Below are 24,018 nucleotides of genomic sequence, written 5' to 3'. Positions count from 1 at the left end.
TTCTTTTAAAGGGATTTTTATTACTCAGAATTTTAAAAAAGGAAGCTTTTTAAAGAAGTAAAATTGTTTAAAATATTAAAAAAAACAACAATAGAATGCAAGGAAGTGTGTCACTTACATATCCATCTAGTCTCAAGCATAAATCTGATGATGAGTGCAGTAATTCAAAATACATGGTGTATGTTCTATGTAAATATGTATCGTATGTTGTGAAAAAAACATCTTTTTAAAAACTTAAATAGAAAATAGATCATCAAGTAGGTAAAATTTTTTATGCTATAAATGCATTATTTCATTTAAAAAAAAAAAACTCATTTTATGAACTGAACAGAGATAAAAGCCCTCGTTTAAATGTGACTTAAGGTAAATATTAAATGCTTATGAAAGTAAGTGTGAGAATATGAGAATAAGTAGAGAAATACAGTAATGTTTTAATTAATCAAACCTTATGTATGATGTGTGACGTTTGATCTATAATATCCATAATCAACCTATAGTCTGTCATATATGTTTGTATAATAGATGGAACTGTACTTTAGGTGAAATTATTGATACATTACTTGAAAGTAAAAATTTATTCATCTTTGCTAATGATGTCATTAAAAAAGTTGGAAACAAATTTAAATGGGAAATTTTTAGATTTGTAATCGATAATATAGCATTTATGGCAACAATAAAAAAATTAGAAAACAATTTTCAGCAAACATTTATCACATATACATAACCTATTAGCCAAACATTTACATATATAACTAATGTTACTGAGCATGTCATTCAGGCTGTAAAATTTTAAAATCATTAGCTTCTTGGAGCCAAATTTAATGAACTCATTTAAATCTGAAGAGTATATTACAACTCGGTGTGCCACTCCCTTAAAAATTATATAAAGAATTAGCCAATTTTCATGTAAACTGGAGAAAAGAATTGGGATGTCAAATAGAAAAATATTCTTTCAAAAGTTCTTAATATGACAGTCAAATGAAATGTAGAAAAGCCTATACTTTGTTTATGGAGCTAATTATGCTTCATACAAAGCTAATTACCCTTTAAATTAAATCAGAAGTTTGATAACAGCATTATTAAAGTTTAGAAAGAACATTAAAACAGCTTCAGAAATCTTGATAAAACATGCATAAAATTATTTAAAATACGATATGAACAAACACCATCATGATCTCATTTTTAGCATTTGATTTATTTTATGATTAAAATAGAAAACTGAAGCTTTATTTGAAACTGAACGGGTTCCGACTTTGGAATACACAAAAGAAAAAAAGAAAAATATGCAGAAACTGCATCTTTCAGCATTACATTTAAATTTATAGTTTGTGTTCCACCTTTCTGCAGAACCCTGTTTGAAAATGAAGCTGTCAAGTTGCTGACCTCACTTGAGCAATAAAAATTAATAGTTTTGAAAAAAAAAAAAAATATGCATATGAGAAAAGGAACTGGATAAAATTGAAATGTTAAGCTCAGCAAAACCTTCAATAGGGATTGAAAGGTTTCCTCTTTTGAAATTGGATGCTACAGACTGAGGAATCAGGTTCAAAAGGCAGCAAAAGTTTTTTCTTTTATTTAAGGCATTTACTGGAAATGGCAGTAATGCTGATATAATGCAGTAAATTGTTTTGAAAAAGTTATGTAGATGCCGCTTGTAAGTAACATTCATATGATTATATTTTATTCTGATTATTTATTCATGCAAGAATCCCCCCTCCCCACGTTTGTGTCTCAAAATTCAGTACTTAAGTATTAGCCCACCGACCATGAAACATTCAACCAGTGTGACTTAACTTTACCTACGGATAAGCATCATGTAAATTCAATTTCTTGATAAAGCACATTTTATTTTTATGAGTAAGGATATTAAATAGCTGTTATTGTTTCAATTTTTCTTACATTTTGAAAACAAGTAATTAAAACGTGCCTTCTACAAAACAGCAAGATGTGGATTATTTTCAAAGGTATGGGATCCTATCCTAAAAAAGTGGTACTTGCATATTATAAAAACCACCTTAGTTGCCAGATTTTCAGAATGTACCAAACTCTAGAACCATGTGCAGACCCATTCTTCAGACAACTATGCTCATAAAAATCCTTCAGCAATGTCACCAATTTTAGTTTACAGTGTCACCAATTACAAGTTTCAATGGGTTTTATGGACTAATTGTGACATTTTTTGCTTTACATTCGATACTAAAATATACACTCGTGGAATGTGTCAGTGTAGAAGGAAATGAAATAAACTTTCTGCAGGAATACAGTATTTTGTTGCAAAGTTGCTAAAGAGAATAATGATAAAATGTATTGGTAGATAGCTAGAGCAATACAGGGATTTTGCACAATGCTGAGTGCAAGTCTAATGTTTTTTTAAAGTGAAAACAGATCAATGTGTACATAGGCAGAAGAATTTCAAAAAGGAAAAAGGTAAGCATTTTTTTAAATGTATTGTATACTTCTTCTTTAATAATTAAAATTAGTATTGTAATTTACTAAAGTGTGTTTTCTTTTGATATGTTGACAATGTTTGCTGACTTACAATAAATTTCATTAGTTTGCAAACCATTTTTTTTTTTTAAATGTTGAAATCTAGTGCCATCTTGCACCTGATAAGTAACTTTTACCTTTACATCAGTAAAAGCACAATAAATTGTTCCAAGTTGTTTTCAGTATTAAATAAGTACCAAAATAAAAGCGTATTAGTTAGCACAATAGGGTACTTTATTTGAAACTGGATAAATCATTGCAATGCAACATTTCTGACTGCACTCCAGTGCATTTACATCTAGTCAAGAAAATTAACATCTGTCAAGTGGGTAAAATGAACAGCTGGATATGGCTGACAAAAAAATAATAGATTTGAAACTGGAACAATTATGTGCAAGAAGTTTTTACTCATAGTGTTCAATGCAGACCTTCCAATAAAATCAGAGGGCCTAACAAGATTGTAGAAATTGATGAAAGCCTTTTTATGAAGATAAAAAATTAAGTGGATGAAATACTGATTGTTTATTAATTAAAGAGCTGTCCGTTCTTTCAGAACCATGCAGGAACGATTAGCACAATTTAGGAGGAATCTCCATTAACTTTCATGATTCGGTGATAGCCAGCTCTCATGATCGATGTGATAATACATAAATACTTAGTATTCTACATGTAAAGTTTACATTTGTGTGATTAGCGAATTTACAAGTTACTGGTAAAAAGCTGCCAAGATATTTCTTTGTATTTTATGCTGCTTATTAATAAAATTATATACAATTTATATTACCTTTAACCCTCTGAGCGTTATGACCGGCTTTATCCGGTCATCAGAAGTTTTGCCACTTGGCATATATTAGCTTATAATTTAAGATATTTTGCTTTCTTTCTTTAGTAATGTAAACATCATCTTAGTGAATCTAAGTTTATGAAATATAGACTAAAATAAGTAATTGTACAAACTCAATTAAGAAATGCTGTTTAAATACCAGTCTTCATGACAGATCTAAAACCTTGCACTTCTCAGAGAATGGAGTAACTGTTTAATAAGTTAATGTATAAAAAAGTCAATAATATCTGATTGAAATTTTAAAAAAGTCGCATTTAAATTTGAAAAAAAAATTGTTTGCACCCTGAAAGGAAGCAATCGTACAGTCTTTAGGGAAACTGTGCAAGCTAATAGTAGGAAATTAATTCCTCTCTAATTAACCTGTTCATTCTGTCCATATGGACATTTTTTCCCCCTTTATAACATTATTTAAAACTGCTTCTATCATCATCCAATGTTTCATGTGTAATATATTTTTTTACACGAGCTTTAAAAGCCATTTTGGCCAGATTAAACCATACAGTTATTTTGATACATGCATTCCTCGTAACCTTTTTTCAGACATAGTCATAGAATCTTAATTTTTATACTATTATTTTTTCATTATTATATTGTGTATTATTATTTCACATTATTGAATTATTATTTTTCGTAGAATTTTGATAATTTTATATTAAAATGCTGATTAAGTCTTTTATGTGCCTTTTATAGTTTTCTATGTAACCCATTCTATTATGCCAGAAACACTGCTATTTCTATTCATTTGGAAATCAAAATTTTTTTAAGTTGCTTTGCTTTGAGAATCTGTCAAATAACATCTCTCTGCATTCATTATTTTCAGTTTAAAAATGTTTTGTGTATAATTTTAGCTTTGCTGGAAGGACAAAGAACCAAGTGAATGGAAGAAAGATGACTATTTTAGCGATGTAGAGGTATTTTGAAGTTCTTGTGAAGGATAAATTTTGTTTACATCGCTTAATTCATATGTTCATTCTAAACATTTACTTTGAAAAATATTAGCAGGTACAAGATAAAAAATATTAATAGAAGTTAAATTCTTGATGAAAGAAAAACATGACATGACTATTAGAAATTATTATGACATGACTATTAGAAAAATATCTATTTTAATGGAATATAAGCATATTTATTGCATAAAACAGAAAGGGAAAAGTTTATAAATCCATTATATATAGAGAGAGAGAGAGATAATTAAGTTAAATTATAAAATGATAACATTATATAATAGTGTAATATTATTAAAAACAATATAATTTAGCTCTTGATTAAAATTATATTTAAATAATATCTTGTTGTAATGAAAGTTTTCTACCAAAAAAACATTCTTATTAAAGTTAGAAGAGAAAAACATAAAAGCAGTACGTTTAGTGCAGGTAGTAATCACCATCTAAATCTATGATTTTCTGCCAACATTTTGGTAGTTTTTCAAAGCCTTTGGCACAGAAACGTGGTGGCCATGAGTCCAAAAACACATATACCTCATTTTGAACGTCCAGTGCAAAATGGAAGATAGCACCAGCAAAATATAGCTCCAGGTATGAAAAAAGATAGAAGGCTGAAGAGTGATGTTGGGGCTATATGCCTATATGCTGGGCATTGCAAAAGATCCCTTTCAAGTTCATACAGAGTCCAGCCGGTGAACACAGACACATGTGGTCTTGCATTTATCTTGATAGAACATCACTTTTTTATGCCAGAACTCAGATCATTGCTTTTCCCTGGCAGCAGCATTTCGCTCTATACCTTACTGTCAAGGGTTTTATCTTTTTCCAAATACTCTTTGTGAATAATACCACAGCAATCCCACGAGATACAAAACATGATCATTTTGTTAGTCAAGTTGCGCTCTGCGATGTTGCTGATGTGCTCACCGGGCACAGGCCAATCCTCTTTTCGTTCTCCGTTGTTGAAGTGAATCCACTTTTCATCACAAGTGATGACCCAATCTAGAATTTTGTCCTTGCGTTTGTTTGAGCAGATCAGTGCAGGCTCAAACACATCTGTCCTTATCTGCTTGTGTTAACTCATGCGGCACCAAGCAACTGAACTTTAAGTTTATGCAATGCCTAGCATGACTAATGGACATGGTATTAATGCTTAACTCCTTAGCAAGCTCTCCAGTAGTTGCATACTCATCTTCTTCCACAAGTTCTCGCAAGCAGACCTCATCAACATTAATAGGCTAGCCACAGTGCTGTATTTCTTGAATTCACAGTCCTTGTTTTTGAAAGTTTGGTACCAAACCTTCACAGTGTCATGTGATACAACATTAGTACCTAAAGCTATACACAGGGTTTGGTGGCATTCTGTAGCTGACTTTTTGCAACAGAACTGGAGGTAAATGATGATTCTAATCTGGTAGCATGATAGTTCAATTTTAGACACCTTGTACTTAATATATTTTTTTACAAAATTTACAACACAGTGTTCTAAAGCAAGTCTGTTTCTTTGAAATGCCAAAAATCGTTTGACAAAATATGATTAAACATGCCAACGGGAACTGTTTGCACAGGCGATATTTGCGATGGTTTGAAATTTTCGTTAAAACCTGGTATACAGGATGGTTATAATTAAACTTCCACTTTAAAATGGACATAACATTAAAACTACTGGACCAAATGTTACCAAACTTGGTAATCGTGTAAAGGAGGTCATGGGAATTTATTCTCTATAAAAAAAAAAGTTAAAAAACTTACCACCAGGGGGGAAATGGCGCTGTATGCAATATTGTTAAACGAAATAAGGTTCGGATTCTAACTTAACTTTTTGTTGACCTAAACAAAATTACCATTTAAAGGTGTTAATGACGATATCCCTCTGTAAAAACCAAAAATTAGCAATTAGAAAATGTGAGATCACAAATGACTCAAAAAATTGTAAGCATTCCGAAAATCGTTTTCGTACATATCGCGAATTTTTGATTTTTGAAGCCTGAATTTGGCCCTAAGACATGAAGATATTGGTTCAAAACATTTTTAATCATTTCTAAAACAAAACTGTTTGTGGGGTTATGCAAAATTGCATTGGCTTATGGCAGCACTGTTTATGGGGATAATCTAAACAATTTGTCGGAACTGAAAGATGTGGTACACCGACATGTCTGTAATATTTCTCCTGATATGCTAAGAGCTGCTGTTGAGAATGCAGTAATATGATTTAACTTGCTTTCAGGAAATTGTGAATACCACGTTGAACCTGCTTTGTAATATGTTTCAGAAACGATTAAACACATAATAAATGTATGTCTTCATGTCTTATTTCATTTAACAGTATTGCATACAGCATCATTTAACCCCTGGTAGTGAGTTTTTGAACTTTTTTTTTTTTTTTTTTTTTTTTTTCTGCAGAAAATAAATTCCCATAACCTTCTTTATAGGAATACCAAGTTTGATAATATTTGGTCCAGTAGTCTTTCTTTTATGACCATTTCAAAGTGGAATTTTAATTATAAACCACCCTTTATATACTTATAATATTATTATAATTAATAATACTCAACAATTATACTTTATATATAGTATAATGTTTAGTTATTGAAATAAATTTTCTTTTCACGAAGTTTGAGAAGTACTCCAGTCTTTAAAATTAGACCAAATTCGATCTTAAACTGGCAGTGATTTTTTTTTCTTTTTTTTTAAAAAAGCTATTTGTATTTCCTAGGATTTGCTTGTCTTTTCTCAATAATATTTATGAATTGCATCAGAATTTTTTGGAAGTTTCAAATATATTATGTATTTGTTTGAATGCAAATGCAAGATTAAAGTTCTTGTGCGTTAAAGACAATCTTTTTGTTCAGATTCATAAAAGCATTTTGAAATTCAGTCATTTGCTAATTAAAGTTATGAAAAATGTCAGCAAGCAATTATGTAAAGCTAAATTAACCATTTACCTAAACTATGTTTAGAAATTTGAACTACGTTTAGAAAAATTTGATTCTAGATCTAATTTTAAGCAAATGGGCATCAGATGTTAAGTAGAAACCAAGATTTTTTGTCACTGACATGAAAAAAATTTTTGCTTGAACATTGTAAAATTTTATATTTTTCCCCTTAACAATCGACTTTTTGGTGTGGTTTTCTTATTCAACAAATAATATTTTCATTGTTGTTTTGACAGAAAATATAAAAAATGTCAAATAAATATATCAAATATTTATGTATATGTATGTGTGTGTAACTCAATGACTCAGAAATACTTGCATTGGATTGGCAATGTTTTAAATGGATGGATGACACTTGAAGACAGACATAGCCTTTTAACATATAATTTTGTTTCCTGATAACTAATTCTTAGGTCACATATTCTTTTTCATTATGGGTTTGTCATGTGCCTCAAAATTTTATGCACCTTATGTTTTGATAAAACTGGATAATAATGAACAGAAGCTAAGCGACAAAAAAGGAGTATGCATCAGCAAAGCGGCTAGATGTATATAGTAAAATATTTCTTTAATCTGATTGGCTGAGAGCTTACCATATTGATGATGGATTACATAAGATGGAGCTGGATTGCATAAACAAACATTAAACAGATTAATTTTGAAAAGATGCTGTACAGTAAAATTATTATAAATAATTTCTAATTTTACAACAGAAAGGGAAGGTGACCAAATTAAAATTGGAAATAAAAAGGACTATTACCAAATTAAAGTTAATAGTTTTCTTTCAGATTTATATCTCACATATATTTATATTATGCATATATTATTTTATATCTTATATATATGTAGGATATAACAAAATACATTAGCTGCTTTAAAAAAATAATTGGCGACCTCAAAATTAACATTCTAAATTTGGTGCTCTCTCCCTAAATTCATCTGTTCTCCCAAATTCGAGATCTTTTGATGTTATATAACACTACTAACTAACCAATCATAGATTAGCTGTATTTGTACATTAAACTTGGTATAAATGCTCTGGCAAGCTAACTGTGTCACTCTTTTTCTAGCTTCTATTGGTGGATATAATCATTATGTAAAACAATTATTAACTGCAGTTAGCTTGCCAGAGCATTTATACCAAGTTTAATGTACAAATACAGCTAATCTATGACTGGTTTGTTAGTAGCATTACATAACATCAAAAGATCTTGAATTTAGGGGGAGAGTACCAAATTTAGAATTTAATTTTTTGGCTGCCAATTATTTTTTTAAAGCAGTTATTGTATTTTGTTATATTTTACGTGTATATATATGTGTGTGAACTTTAATTTATACTGATTTCTAAACTGCATTTGATTTCTGTCAATTGTATAGAGCCCTTTTTTTATCAATTTGTAATAAATTGCACAAAATGCATAAATTTGTATTTTATGCATGTCTTACAGAACAGTTAATAATCTGTGAATTTATATTAACTTTTAAAATAAATATTTCTTGTTTTAGGAAATCTTCACATTCTGTAGCACTGGATACAAGATTGACCATAGCAAGCTTTTCAAGTTGCGGATAATCTGTTCATTCTTTGGAATTAGGTGTGACATCCAGGTAGAAATGTCTACACTGTCAACAGCTTTCAAACTTATTCCTATTAAACCAGTATATATAATTGAATCAGAATTGACTAGACAAGCTTCATTAATTCATTCACCTGTTTATACAACAGGGTATGTAACAATTATTTTTGATAATGTATGAGTTTCTTTAAATAAATAAATTAAATTATTCAATTAAAGCAAAGTAAAATGTTTAATCTATGTTTATCTTTCTGTTGTTCATTTAACAAATCTGTAAATTCTTATGTATTATAAAGAATTAGGTTAAAAGCCTATTTTTCATGATCCCTTTATTTTTTGGTCAGATATTGTATTGCAGCATTTGGCGTACAATCCCGTATATTATTCTTATAAAGTTTTTGAGAAAACGCTTGGTCGCAACATTTGGCACACAATCCTGTATATTATTCTTACAAAGGTGTCGAGAAAATGTTTGGATGTTTCCTTTGAATATTGTGTCCTGGTTTTACTTATAAATACTGTGCCATAACTATTCTCTTTAGAACTTAGTGTTGGTACATCGTGCTTTCTTTTGTATTGTTTGATTGCATGTTTTTTGAGAAATTCTTTAGCCAGTGAAATCGTATGTTAGAGTGAGGCAGTGAATTCTTGTTATATCATTTCAAATGTTTCTATTAGGAAATATAATTCATTATTTGACAATATCTCGTTGAGCAGAGCATTCTTTTTAGCTAGGAACAATGTGAAATATGCACAATACTTACGTACTTTCCCCTTGACAATGGAATTTGGCTCTCATCAGTCATAAAATTTAGTAGAGATCTTGCAAAATCTGCACCGATCATTCCGATGGATTTTGAAGGTAGTCTATCATTTAGGTAGATAATCACAAATCACTTTTAATTTAATTATATAATCAACAAATACAAATTATAGATGCAGAATGTAAAAAACTTAAATAAAAATGAGATCAGGCTTTGAAATTATCTCACAAAGAAATACATTTAATCTTGCAGCAGCCATTCTGGTGGCCAAAATCGTTAATGCCATTCAAAATAGCAACACAATTCTCATTGTCTGCGTGAACTCACCACCACATAAATTGAACTAAATATGAATCTTAAGTTGTATCAGCCATGTTTTTATTTCGCCAAACCCCAGACTCTTTCAATGTTTTGAGTGTATGTGTCTGTTCAAGATCTACAAAATTATATTGAATGATTAAAATGTTCAAATCCTGCAACTTGAAATTCATTAATTTTTCCAGGCCTTTCTACAATCCAAAACAATTATTAATAAAAAAAGGAAATCAATAGAATATTTTCACTCCAGCATATCAAGAATTATTCAGATTTAGATAAAACCAAAGTAAAGATCTTATGAGTGGGCTGTGACATACATTATTGGTGATAATTTATGTTCGTTGAAATGGTCGATGGTAAAATACATGCCATAATATCCCAGCATATAATACAAAAAATAAGATCAAAATTTACAGATGTGCATTATATGCTGGGTGTAAAATTGATAGATATAAAAATAAGGAAAAGATGAGCATACAAAAATTATATTTATACATGTGCCTAAATGTTGTTTACTTAAAAGAAATGTCTTCCTTATGGACTTAAAAAATTTTTTGCCATTAGATGGGATCTGAACTTGCCCCAATCTAAAAGACTTTCTGGGTTCTTTAAGGCACCAGATGCTTTTGCCAAACATTTATTATCAACAATTTTACAAAGTTCTCTTCCTTCCATCCTTTCTCATGAAATTAAATTTTGGCATCTTTTAAAAATAAGCATGGATTTTAATTTTGTACTGTCCGTTGAGCATGAAAGCACTATACTGAGGTGAGATATTTTGTGATCTGTTGTTTTTATGTGAACCATTGTTGTTCTCTTCACATCAATTATGTTATTTCCTGGTATATCAAGCATTACTGGAGTTTCATCCATATTTTCAATATATGACAGTAGATAATTTTTTTGGCTTTATAGATCAATAACATACTCCTGGAAACTTATTAATATGTTGTTCAAATCTTTCGAAAGCTTAAATGAAGCTTTTTTTTTTTTTTTTTTTAAACTAAATTATTTGGTTCTGTAGATCGACTTTACCAACTCAGAGTTGTATTAAAGTTTTCACTTTTATTTGTATCTTTTTTTGCCTAATTTAAGGCAAATAAACATAGGCTGTTTCTTGTTAAAATCAATCCATTCTAATGATTTTCTAGGACCCAATTCACAACACTGTCTTCTAGGATAAACCATTTTGTTACTCTTTTATTCTAAGCACATTTATTCTTTGGCATATTGTGATTCCATTTTTCTTTCACTCAGTTATGGAGCTTTCATCAGCAACAAACATCCTTACTGCAGCATGATTTCTTTTTTCCTTTTTGCAAATTGAATGATTTTGTATTTGAAACCAGCACTGTGGTTGTTTCATTTGGCAGTAGCCATATTTACTACTGAAAGGAATACTAGGTCAACTGCATTTCAACTAAATCAAATGCAATTTACTAAAACGTTCATCTTAATTCAGAAAAATTATAAGTCAAAAGTCGTTAATTCGGACACCCATAATCCGGAATGATCTATAATCCGGACCTCAAAGCTACAAACTTTCTGCTTTGAGGTCCTTTCGAATCGAAGTTCGAAATCTTACTAATCGAAAGTTCAAGCTGCTTTCTGCGTTGACGCATGCGCGTAAGACCTTTACCGCTGCTAATTTACGTGTGCGCGTGCGCAAAATACGTTTACGAATGCGCGTTTAATGTATAACGGACGGAATAAGCTAAGCTAAAATTATCTAATTATCTATTTCAGTTAATGTTGCAGATTGCGTTGTTCCTTAATCTTCTAATTGGATCCGGATTATTATTTTTTGCAGACTGTTAGAGCAATTTTATAAAAGTAAGCTTGAACTTTCGATTATGTCAAATAGAATTTCCGATATATATTTACTAATATGTAAAGGATATACAAAGCGAAAGTATCTTTCGGAGTCCATTAAACAAAAAGTGGAATTGCTGCAAAAAATGGATAAAGTTTATCTAAACTTTGTTTATCTTTAACGCCATGGCGGCATGCATTGAATTGGAAGTTGATCTGTCAGCACTATCCTTATCTTAAGAGCAGATGTTTTTATTTTATTTGGCTTATAATTGCATACTCAATGTAGTATTTCATCTCGTCTTTGATATGATTTAAATCAAATGCCTCGTCATTATAATTCGCTTCCGATAGCAAAGAAAGTGACAGAGGTTATTGAAAACAAAAAAATTTCTATTGACAAATTAGTCGGTATTCTCGACACAGCAATTATATCACTTGAACAGCGGAACTTTGTAACTGAACAAGAAATTATGTCTGTTTATAGAATTAAAGAGAATGTATTATAACATAAAAAACGAAGCAGCTTAAACAACTTACATTGAAAGAAATGTTTAATAAAGTAAACAAATAAATATTAAGCTTTTTTTTTTTTTTTTTTTTTTTTTTTTGTAAATTTTGATACCTTTTAAATCATAATTGTTCTTTATTTCGTAAATTACGGTTTCATATTTTTAATTTTATAATTTCTGCATGCCATTTTACCAGATTTAAACTGATGATCTATAATCCGGAAAAATCGATAGTCCGGAATTGCCGAAGTCCCGACGAGTCCGGATTAACGACTTTTGACTGTATGTAAGCATATCAAACATTTAAAAATTTATCCATTCAGGTTTGTTGCATATTTCTTGTTAGTAGCTTTTCAACGGTGGTCTCCATCATATGACATTGCTTGTAACTTTCTGTATCTCCATCTTTAAGTCTGAGCGTTCTCAAAACTTTTAACGCTTGCTGAGACTCTGTTGCTTTTAGTTCAGGATCCAGATTTTTCATCTTTGGACTTATTTCTCTAATTCTTTCATTTTCTCTAATTCTTTTGTTTTCTCTGATAATGTTGATGATCTCTGCATCACTCTTTTCATAGCAAGTGTGGATATTTTCATTGATTCCCAAATGTTCAAGGAAGGTCTCATCATGCATTTCTTCATTGCGCCCCTGTCTTTTTTTTTTTTTTTTTTTTTTTTTACGGTTTGAAATTGTTTGCAAAATTACTTCATCCAATGCATGGCATCTAAGAGGGAAAACAACAATTTCCTTATAAGAACAAACTGCTTCAGTCATATCAGTTTCATTGATAACATTTTGAACACCTTCTTTCGTGTAATGACTTTCCCCTTGATGATGAATGTTTTTATGATGCCCTTATCTAATGGCATAGGAATGGAAGTTCGATTAGAAGAAAGAAAAACTAATTTTATGTTCCTCAATGAGAGATCAGTTGGATGGGCAGAGCACAATTATCTAACAAGAGTGCCATTTTTTCTTGTTGAAGTTCTTTATCCCGCTTCGTAAGAAAGTAAAAAAGAAGAAAGTAAGAAACAAATAAAGAAGAAAGAATCATTGAAAATATTTGTTAGAAATTATTGTGAATCATTAAAATCATTAAAAATATTGCTTGCCATCCAAGCATTTTTATTGTAGTAATAAATCACTGACAAATGCTTGAGACCTTTTAGACAATAAGGGGTTTTGCTTGCACTGATGACTAATCCAGTCTTTAACTGTTCTGTCCATATTACATATTAAAACAGTAGCATGTTTAATTCTTTCTACCCACACTACCAACTGATAGCTCACTTTTAAACATTAAAGTGTACTGAGATAGGTCCTTACATTAGGCAGATAATCCTCGAGTGTTTTGCCTTAACCAAATAAACCAAATCTATATATATGCACATGTTATTTTGAGTATTTTTTAGGTGTTTTATTTAAAAAATAAATGTTCGTTAGCTCTCGGCTGCTTTTTATGGGTATTTTTAAAAGTTTTCTAAATGAAACTTCGTTTGCTCTTGGCAATTTTTTGTTTTGAGTATTTTCTAGATGTAATATTTCTGAAATAAAATATTTTTTAGTTTTAGGCAGCTTTTTATTATGAGTGTTTTTCTGTGCAATTTTTGGGCAATTATTTTGATTTGAAAAAAAGCTAATTTAAAACTATTTTGAGCCATCCTTATTTTAGGCTTTAAATACTGACCAAATGAATATTTTCATTTTGGAAAAAAATTTCTTCATTGCGGCCCCGTCTTTTTTTTTTTTTTTTTTTTTTTTTTTTTTTTTACGGTTTGAAATTGTTTGCAAAATTACTTCATCCGATGCATGGCATCTAAGAGGGAAAACAACAATTTCCTTATAAGAACAAACTGCTTCAGTCATATCAGTTTCATTGATAACATTTTGAACACCTTCTTTCCTGTAATGACTTTCCCCTTGATGATGAATGCTTTTATGATGCCCTTATCTAATGGCTTAGGAATGGAAGTTCGATTAGGAGAAAGAAAAACTAATTTTATGTTCCTCAATGAGAGATCAGTTGGATGGGCAGAGCACAATTATCTAACATGAGTGCCATTTTTTCTTGTTGAAGTTCTTTATCCCGCTTCGTAAGAAAGTAAAAAAGAAGAAAGTAAGAAACAAATAAAGAAGAAAGAATCATTGAACATATTTGTTAGAAATTATTGTGAATCATTAAAATCATTAAAAATATTGCTTGCCATCCAAGCATTTTTATTGTAGTAATAAATCACTGACAAATGCTTGAGACCTTTTAGACAATAAGGGGTTTTGCTTGCACTGATGACTAATCCAAGTCTTTTTAACTGTTCTGTCCATATTACATGTTAAAACAGTAGCATGTTTAATTCTTTCTACCCACACTACCAACTGATAGCTCACTTTTAAACATTAAAGTGTACTGAGATAGGTCCTTACATTAGGCAGATAATCCTCGAGTGTTTTGCCTTAACCAAATAAACTAAATCTATATATATGCACATGTTATTTTGAGTATTTTTTAGGTGTTTTATCTTAAAAATAAATGTTCGTTAGCTCTCGGCTGCTTTTTATAGGTATTTTTAAAAGTTTTCTAAATGAAACTTCGTTTGCTCATGGCAGCTTTTTGTTTTGAGTATTTTCTAGACGTAATATTTCTTAAATAAAATATTTTTTAGTTTTAGGCAGCTTTTTATTATGAGTGTTTTTCTGTGCGATTTTTGGGCAATTATTTTGATTTGAAAAAAAGCTAATTTAAAACTATTTTGAGCCATCCTTATTTTAGGCTTTAAATACTGACCAAATGAATTTTTTCATTTTGGAAAAAAATTGTTTCTTTTATTGTTTAGGTTTTCCCCTTGATGATGTAATGATTGTAATTAGTTCGTTTGACCTTTTTAGGTTTTTAGGCTTAAATAAATCTTATGTAAAAATATTCATAACTTGTTGGACTTGCAAATGCTAATCCATATGAATTATTGTGAATGCTTAATATCAGCTTAGCAATTAGTAATTAAGAGTTGGATATAAAGTAAATGTATTTTTAATAAATATGCTGAAATCTAACTGTATTGTGTAATATCAATCTGAATATTTAGATCACAAAATTGCTTGCTCAAATATTTAAAACTAACGAAAAACACTTCTTTTGTTTATGAAAATAAGGATACATTATACAATCCCAGAAATAATAAAAAGGTACTGAAAGCTTGTGCAAAAAATGCAGTTTATAGAGATATGCAAGATTTCAAACAATGGTGAAAGTACAATCATTTGCAGTGAAATTATTCTGCTGGAGAATAGCCTGATTCAAAATTTGAGTTTAAGGTTCCTTTATGCAAAATTAGATAAATATTTCCAATACTCATCCAACCTTCTTCAGCCTCCCCTTTAAAATTTTCAGTTTTCAAAATATGTTTATTTAAATTCTTAACTTTTCATTTTTATCTGTCTGAATCCGATAAGTGTCGTCACAGGTCTCCATATTTATTTTAAGTGATTAAATAGTGAATAAATGATAAACAAAAGAATTTCTTCATTAAAAGAGCAGAAAAAAGTACAGAATAGTTTTTTCTGTTTGAAGAAGTTACGTCAAAATATGTGGATTACTTCCGTAATATTAGCATAAAAAACTGAAAAGGTTGAATTTTTCCCCTCACATCCAAAAAGATAAAGTTAGCCAGCTTATGTATTATTGATTATTATGAAAGTTGCGGTTGTCACATGAAGATTATGAAAACTCACAAAATAATCTTTTAATGCACAGAAAAGTTTTATGTTTGAAGTATTTATTTAAACTGAAAAATATGGCATTAAATAAAAATTTAATTTTGGCTATTTATAAGTTTACTTCAATTTTGCAAGTTCTTATATTCTATTATAAGTTTCTCAAGTTCTTGTAAATATTGAACTCCTATTTTTTAATTTTAGGTTTGTGGCTATGAATGATAAACAAAATTTCCTTTTAATTCCTCAAACTAATTTTCCTGATTCAGATGTTCCTTTGGTTGGAATGTATGTATAAATTTTTCTTTACTCACATATACTTACATTTATGTAGAATACAAATTAGTCATTTGTTGTTTGATTCCAGAAAATTTAAAGGCAGCTCAGAATTTAATAGAAGTAACAATTTTCACAGTAGGATATGTGATGGGAATTAAAATGTGAACGTGGAAACACAATAAGTATGAAGAATGGAGAAAATGAAGTCATTTTAATCTTATATGATTGAAGAATTGCACAATTGAATAAGAATCAGTTACAAGACATGATAATAGAATTTGTTTGCACGTGTGGATTGACTTGCTGAAGATCTTGTCTCTAGAATTACCATTGTGTCTGCTAAAGTTCATGTTGTGCTGGGCATTTTTCTAAATGTACACCAATCACTTCATTGTCATTATGATGCATTATATTACAGTTTGGGGTCATTCATTTCAACAGTATTTCTTGTAAATACCCAATTAAAGTAATTTTTCTTTCTCTGGGTTTTTCGTAAATTTTGAACATATGTAAATAATTTATTTATTTCGTTTTGTATAATGTAACATTAAAATCTAAAGAAGCAAAGCTCGCGGAAATAGTAAGAATACAGGGACAAGTCTATTTAACATTGAGTAAAAGGCTATCTCGCCAAACTTGCGAGATATTGTCAAGCTGGCTATGGTTTCAACGACTAACTTTTGTTGCCAAGCTTGGCTACCATTTGCCAATATTATGGTCCAGTCCATGTATCACTGTAATGGGTATTGTAACTGAATAACTGCGATTGACTTACATGTAGCTGCAACCTTATCCAGCCTTCGTATGCCTTCCAATAATTTTGAGAAGTACTAGAGATTTCTCGGCAACTGGGCATCAGTTTCAGAGAAGTAGATGTTAGTTCAGACCTAAATTCGGGGTATTCATGAGAGCTTTGGCTTTTAAATGCGCTGTGCATGGAGTTGTGTTTAACTTTCTTAGTAGTTTGAAGTGTAACTACTGATTATATTCTGTGATAATTTGAAGAGCTGTATGACTATTTTTGTGGAAAGTTCCAGAACTGTGAAGTGCTTCTTTTTGATTAAATAAATTTTATCAAGTTGTGGTCGGTTCTGTGTGCATTCAGTCTATTACGAACCCATATGCATGCAAAAATATGTGCTGTATTTTATTCACGTATTACCAAAAGTGTTACATTTGTCATGCTGTGCCATTTCTTAAAATTGTGATCTTCACTTCAATTACTCCCTGCATATATATATTACCTTAAATATATAAAAATAGTTTATATATACATATATGATTTTTATATTACTTAAGATAATTTGATATTTACGTGTTGTCAACTATAGTTTGTGCAGCTATTGCGATCCAAAATTTGAGATTGGCAAATGTTTTTTCTCCCTTCTGTTTTAATAATTGCTTAAATTAATAACCATTTTATCCACCAAATTTATTTATTTTTTGCAAAATTTCCCCTCTTTCAATAAATAAATCGTTAGTGATTGTGTGATTTCGCTTTTTTTAAACTGACTTGAAATTTCCTATTTTCAGTGTGTTTTGAATGTTGCTCTTCTATATCACGTTTTCTTAGATAATGTCTAGTTTCATTGTAACAAAGTTAAAACTCTTAAATTTCTAACAATACTATTGGTCTTGATAAAAGAGATTGGCTTGCTTCCATTTCATGATTTAGTAAATCCTAGATATCCATGAAGAAAATAATAAATATATAGAGTATGTCAAAGCAGAAGATAAAATATGTGGAAGCTAATCAATGAAATATACAGTGCTTCAGTTATTATTTCATATCTGTTTAAGAAGTACAAAACTGAATATCAGTTTCTTTGTGATCCAAAAGAGGAGAATAAAGAATTTACAAGAGGAAATAAATTTTGAAGGTTATTTCAAAAAGTTTTTGCTAAATTCTTACATTTCCTTTAAAAAATTTCTTTGTTTGTGTATTGCTAAAAAATTAATAGATATATATGCAAATTTATATGAAAAAAGTTTTTGCTAAATTCTTACATTTCCTTTAAAAAATTTCTTTGTTTGTGTATTGCTAAAAAATTAATAGATATATATGCAAATTTATATGAAAACTGAACACATGAAAAATGAATTCAAGATTGGATGTATAATAATCACTATAATACAGCGGTCGGGGAACTTTTTTAATAATAACCAAAATATTTTTGTGTAAGTTGATATTACCCCATGGCGAAAAGAAAAGAAAAAAAAAAAAAAATGAAATCGCCTCTTTTTTAGCATCTTTCATATTATAGGCCCCCATGATAATTTTGAAAAGAAAACAATAACTAAAAATTTAATTTAAACATCATTTATTCAATTTATCAATGTAATACCTAGTAATACATAACGGTAATAATAGTAATATAAGTAATATATATAACAAATTGAAACCCATTGGGGTACAATAGAGGGTTGACAATTTGGGGTACTGTAACAAATTATAATAATAATAATGGTGGTACAAACAAAAATGAGAATTGAAAAGATTAGAAAAAAAAAGAATAATTGAAAACAGTCTTCCTTCACGTTTTGGAGAAATATTATTTCATGCTCAATACAATTGCTTCAAAATTGGGACTTTTTGATGTAAGAGCGATTTGAATACAGTCTTAGGCGTTTAATCGATTTCTGTTCTTCGTTTTCATGTTCATTAGAGTGGAAAAGCCTTGTTCGCACAAATATGTTGTTCCAAATGGCAGCAATTTTTTAGCCGCCTCTTCATGTGCAATTTTGAAAGCCTTTGCAGCTTTTGACATCCAAAAAGACAACAGATTTGGTTTACTCTCAAATTGAATGCATGCTTCAGTATTAGATTGAAGTTCAAGAATTGCTTCTGCCAAACGTGAAGGTTCTTCTGGTATCATAGCAATTTCACATTTAAAAGGATCTACAATCCAACTGACAGTACGTGTATCAAGATCTTTAAAGTAATCTGAAAACCGCTTTCTGAGTTTGATAAGATGTCTTACAATTGTATCCTTGATGTCAGCAGAAGTAATATTTTCGTAATCTTCCGAAACAAAGCTAACCTTGAAAAGGAAGCTATCTTGTTCTGTTCTACTTTCTGTCTCCAATATTGCAGCTTTAATCCAAACGCTGACACTATTTCTCTCGCTGAAATGATATTAATATTCTTTCCTTGAAATTCTTTGTTTAATATATTTATACTCTCAAAAATGTCCGCTAAATATGCGAGATATGCAACCCAGGAAGAGTTTTTAAACTTATCTGCGAGAATATTTTTTTGATCAACCATAAAAATTTTGACTTGAGTTTTGAGAGTCTATACTCGATTTAGTACATTTCCGCGAGAGAGCCACTTTACTTCTATATAATAAAGTAGGTCCGTATATTCAGCTTCCCCGTCCTGACATAATTCGCGAAATAGCCATGTGTTTAGTGCATGTCCCTTGATAAAATTTACAATCTTGTTGACATCATGCATGACGGCTTCCAGTGTAGGTTCTAAATATTTGACCATAAGGGCCTGGCGATGGATCATACAGTAAGTTACTTCAATATTTGGTTTTTTTTTTTTTTTTTTTTTTTTACAAAAGCCGAAAAACCATTATTATGACCCAGCATAGCTGGAGCTCCATCGTAAGATACAGAAATACAGTTTTCTCATTTTAATTTTGTGCATTGAAGTATTCATTTACTTTATTGTAGACATCAATTCCACGAGATCTCAACTCGAGAGGAGAACAAAACAGCAATTCCTCTTCAAAATTATATGCACCTTTATAGCGAACATATACCATTAGCTGTGAATTGCTACTAAAATCAGTTGTCTCATCAAGCTGAATAGCAAAATATTTAGCCTGTTTTAATGCGAAAATAACCTGTTCCTTCACATTTTCTGCAAATATAGAAATTCGTTCTTTCACAATTCTCGCAGACAAGGTCACTGAATTCAGTTTCTTCGCTTCTTTTTGACCACTCATAATCTCTGCCATTTTTACAGCAGCTGGCTTAACTAAATCTTCACCAATAGTGTATGGTTTCTTATTTCGAGCAATCAACCAGGCTACTTCAAAGCTAGCCCTTGATGCTGAACGCTGATCAAATATACCAAACAAGTTGCTATTCAATCTTTGTCTTTTAACAGATATTTCTAAATTTGCAAAGTATTCTCGCGGTTTGGATGACAGGTGTGAATGCAAATTATCTAAATGTTTCTTCAATTGACTTTTTTGAAAGATTCTGAAGTCAGTACTTTCATACATACAACACACTGTGGTTTCATTGTAACATTGTCTTCTATTTGTGTAAAACCGTAATTAAGGAATTCGTCTTGGTATGTTCTTTTTCTATTTGCTGCCATCTGAAAAAAAGACAGAAAATAATAGTTGTAATATACTTGAATTAAATTTTCAAATTGTGGCTTACCTTGATCGATATATCGATGATTAATGATAAAATGGTGGTCTTGTCAGCAACTAACTAGTAAAAACTCGCTCTCTGATTCGTCAATGTATTTGTATCTTGATGGCATGACACGGACTGAGCAGGTAGCCGGGGCTGTGCTTTACTGCGCAAAGATATAACTCGAGAACACTCTGGTGGTGGGGAGTGAGATGGCATGGCCTGCATATGTCGCTAAATTGTTTAAGTTGAAAAAAATACTAACAGGTTTATAAAATAGCAAATTAAAAATATATACTTTTTACTCACAAAAGTTTCATTTTTACCCCCAAAAATTTCGTTTTTACCCCATTTGGGGTAATTTACCCCGGTTCCCCGACCGCTGCTATAATATAAAGGAGAACATAGGATTTTTGCTAATTTCTTGAGTAGACTGTTATATTTTAATTAAGAACTGCTATATTTTAATAACCTTTTCCATTAAATACTAAATATAATTTAAACATATATACAGTCTTAGTAAATATATAAAATTTAGTAAATTTAATATCAAAAGCTTGAAGTATTTTTTGTAATATTCTGAAAATTGTGTTTTAGAAAAATTAAGCAATAAGTCTTATAGTAACTGCTTTAATATTAATTAGCCACATAATTAATATGCACTCTGAATTAGAAGACAGGTCTGCATTCTGTGAATGACAATATTAAATACATTTGATGTAAGCTCTATGCATGCTGCAAAATTTTCATATTATGTTATATTCATATATTATAGAACAAGTAATAGTAATAATATAGATAGTAATTAGATGTGTACAATCTTTTCTATAAAATAAGAAATCCCTATAAAAATAAGAAAATCTATATTGTGTCTTTTATGTGTTTAATGTAAAATGTTACTTCAGCCATAAGTCAGTGGTCTCAAACTCAAAAAATTACATGCGGGCAAATGCACGACTTGAAAGCAACTGACGAGCCGGAATTTTTTTTTAACAAAGTAGAATTTAATTTAAAAGGAAAGTTATAATAACTAACTAAATTTTAGTATTCAACCAAAACTAATAATTAAGTATTAAACTTTCTGACTGACATTTATTTCAAATAATTCTAATATGTTAAATTAACCACCAAATATCTTACTTTTAACTTAAATTAAAAACAAGCAAATTATGAAAATTCTCGGAGTGGAACATAACTTGAAAATAAGTAACTTATTCTGAGTCCATATCTTTAATATTGTTTATATTTTTGCTTTAAAATATCACTTCCTACAATACTATTATTAATGTCTTTATTAAAAAATAAGTTTCTTTTGCATGCTTGTCAAAGCAAAATTATGAGTTTTACATATATGCTTTTGCTTGCAATTCTAACTTTGAATTCATTTAGAATGTAATGACTGCTTGTGCTTTTCTATTCTCTCAATAAACAATATATTTTAATCCACTGTGCAATGAATTTACGTTTTATCTAAATTTAAAAGCACAGAATTAACAACAAATATTTAGCTAAAGTGTATTTGCAGGCCCCCATAAATTTGCTTCAAGGGCCACATGCGGCCCACAAGCTACCAGTTTGAGACCACTGTAATAAGCTTCATTCAAGTAACTAAATATTTTTATCTAACATCCAGCAAGTCTACTTGATTTTATTTCATCTTTCTTAGTATTCCATAAATTCTATAATGTACTTTTGCGATTCTACACACTGTTATAGAGTTTTGATGTTCTAGTAAAAAAAAAATATAATAATTTTAAATGCAGTCTGTTCTGCATAGGCTCATAAATTATTTAATTAGCTTCAGAGTATTCTCTCCTACAGTTTACACATTTGCTCCCAATACCATTTCGAATTTGTCAGCAATTCTGATAAGTTTCTTTGGCGGCTCTATATTTGCTGTCTATAAATTTATTTTTATCTCATCAATTAAGTTAAATCTTTATTTTTTTAACTTAATTAACTTGATTTCAGTTTTGTTAAAAAAGAAAACTCTGATAGCAAGATAAGAAAAATAGCACAGTTATCTCTCTTTTGGCACAAATATAAAGAACTGAAAGAAGTGGTGAGTTATCATGTTGTAGGAAGCAGGAATTGTTTGTCCACAGTTTTAGATCTAACCATCTAAACATTTCAATCTTACACTAACTATTTACTGTTTGTCCTTCTAGCAAAATTTCATGGTGGGTAATAACCCTTTATATTAAAAACGATGGGCAAAGTATTCTTTACTTTCAGTCTGACCTGTGACACATTTTTTATCTTGAAGAGCCTTTCCCAGTCTATTGGGAAGATTGGGCATTTGTTTAAGCATCAAAACCCATGTCTCAATCGTCAGTGATGATTTTCATCATGAAATCTTTCTCAGTGGAATCTGTTATTGAGAATTTGTTCAGTAGCAGATGTTTGTCTCTGCATTCATGCAGTTTAAAAATTGTTTTTTATTTGTATTTATGTAGAATGTATTTATCAAGGCAGTATTATAATATTGTATTTCTTGGATAGTTTTTATTTGATTTTTTTCTTTTAAAAATATATTTCAGATGGGTTTCTGGAGTAGCATCTGTGCATCATCCATTTGTTTGGGCAGCCTGTTTAAAATATATATCTTGTATGAAGTACAAAAATCGGTAAGAAATATCATAATGTTCCATTTTCATGTAAGAATTAGCAATATATATACAGTCAAAAGTCGTTAATTCGAACACCCATAATCCGGACCTCAAACCTACAAACTTTCTGTGCATGTGTTGCGTAAGACCTTTACGGCTGCGAATACGCGTGTGCAAAATACGTTTATGAATGCGCGTTTAATGTATAACGGACGGTATAAGCTAAGCTAAAATTATCTAATTCAGTTAAAGTTGCAGATTGCATTGTTCTTTAATCTTCGAATTGGATTAGGCTTATTATTTTTTGCAGACTGTTAGAGCAATTTTATAAAAGTAAGCTTGAACTTTCGATTATGTCAAATAGAATTTCTGATATATATTTACTAATATGTAAAGGATCTACAAAGCGAAAGTATGTTTGGAAGTCCATTAAACAAAAAGTGGAAATTGCTGCAAAAAATGGATAAAGGCATATCCTTTGTGTATCTAAACTTTGTTTATCTTTAATGCCGCGGCAGTGCGCAATGAATTGGAAGTTTATCTGTCAGCACTATCCTTATCTTCAGGGCAGATGTTTTTATTTTATTTGGCTTATAATTCCTTACTAAATGTAGTATTTCATCTCGATATACTCCGTCTTTGATATGATTTAAATCAATTTCCTCGTCATTATAATTCGCTTCCGATAGTAAAGAAAGTGACAGAGGTTATTGAAAACGAAAAAATTTCGATTGACAAATTAGTCGGTATTCTCGACACAGCAATTATAGGACTTGAACAGCCGAACTTTGTAACTGAACAAGAAATTATGTCTGTTTATATAATTAAAGAGAATGTATTATCACATAAAAAA

At 30.0% G+C, this 24,018-nt stretch overlaps 1 protein-coding gene across 2 annotated transcripts in view; it reads left to right on the top strand.

Moving 5' to 3' along the window:
- LOC118198385 (uncharacterized) overlaps positions 1-24,018 on the top strand; it is a 148,854-nt gene that overhangs the window by 23,511 nt on the left and 101,325 nt on the right. For both annotated transcript variants that reach the window (XM_085821826.1, XM_035370047.2), the window contains exons 5-8: positions 4,180-4,242; positions 8,718-8,938; positions 16,105-16,188; positions 23,097-23,183. In XM_085821826.1, coding sequence (XP_085677952.1) covers positions 4,180-4,242; positions 8,718-8,938; positions 16,105-16,188; positions 23,097-23,183 — 455 coding nt within the window. The remainder of the gene's footprint in view (positions 1-4,179; positions 4,243-8,717; positions 8,939-16,104; positions 16,189-23,096; positions 23,184-24,018) is intronic.

Source organism: Stegodyphus dumicola, chromosome 8, assembly GCF_044657685.1.
Source record: "Stegodyphus dumicola isolate Sdum_Otavi_A_Nest chromosome 8, ASM4465768v1".
Lineage (NCBI taxonomy): Eukaryota > Metazoa > Arthropoda > Arachnida > Araneae > Eresidae > Stegodyphus > Stegodyphus dumicola.
The sequence above is the reverse complement of the archived record's forward strand: the minus strand, read 5'-3'. Positions and strand labels throughout refer to the sequence as shown.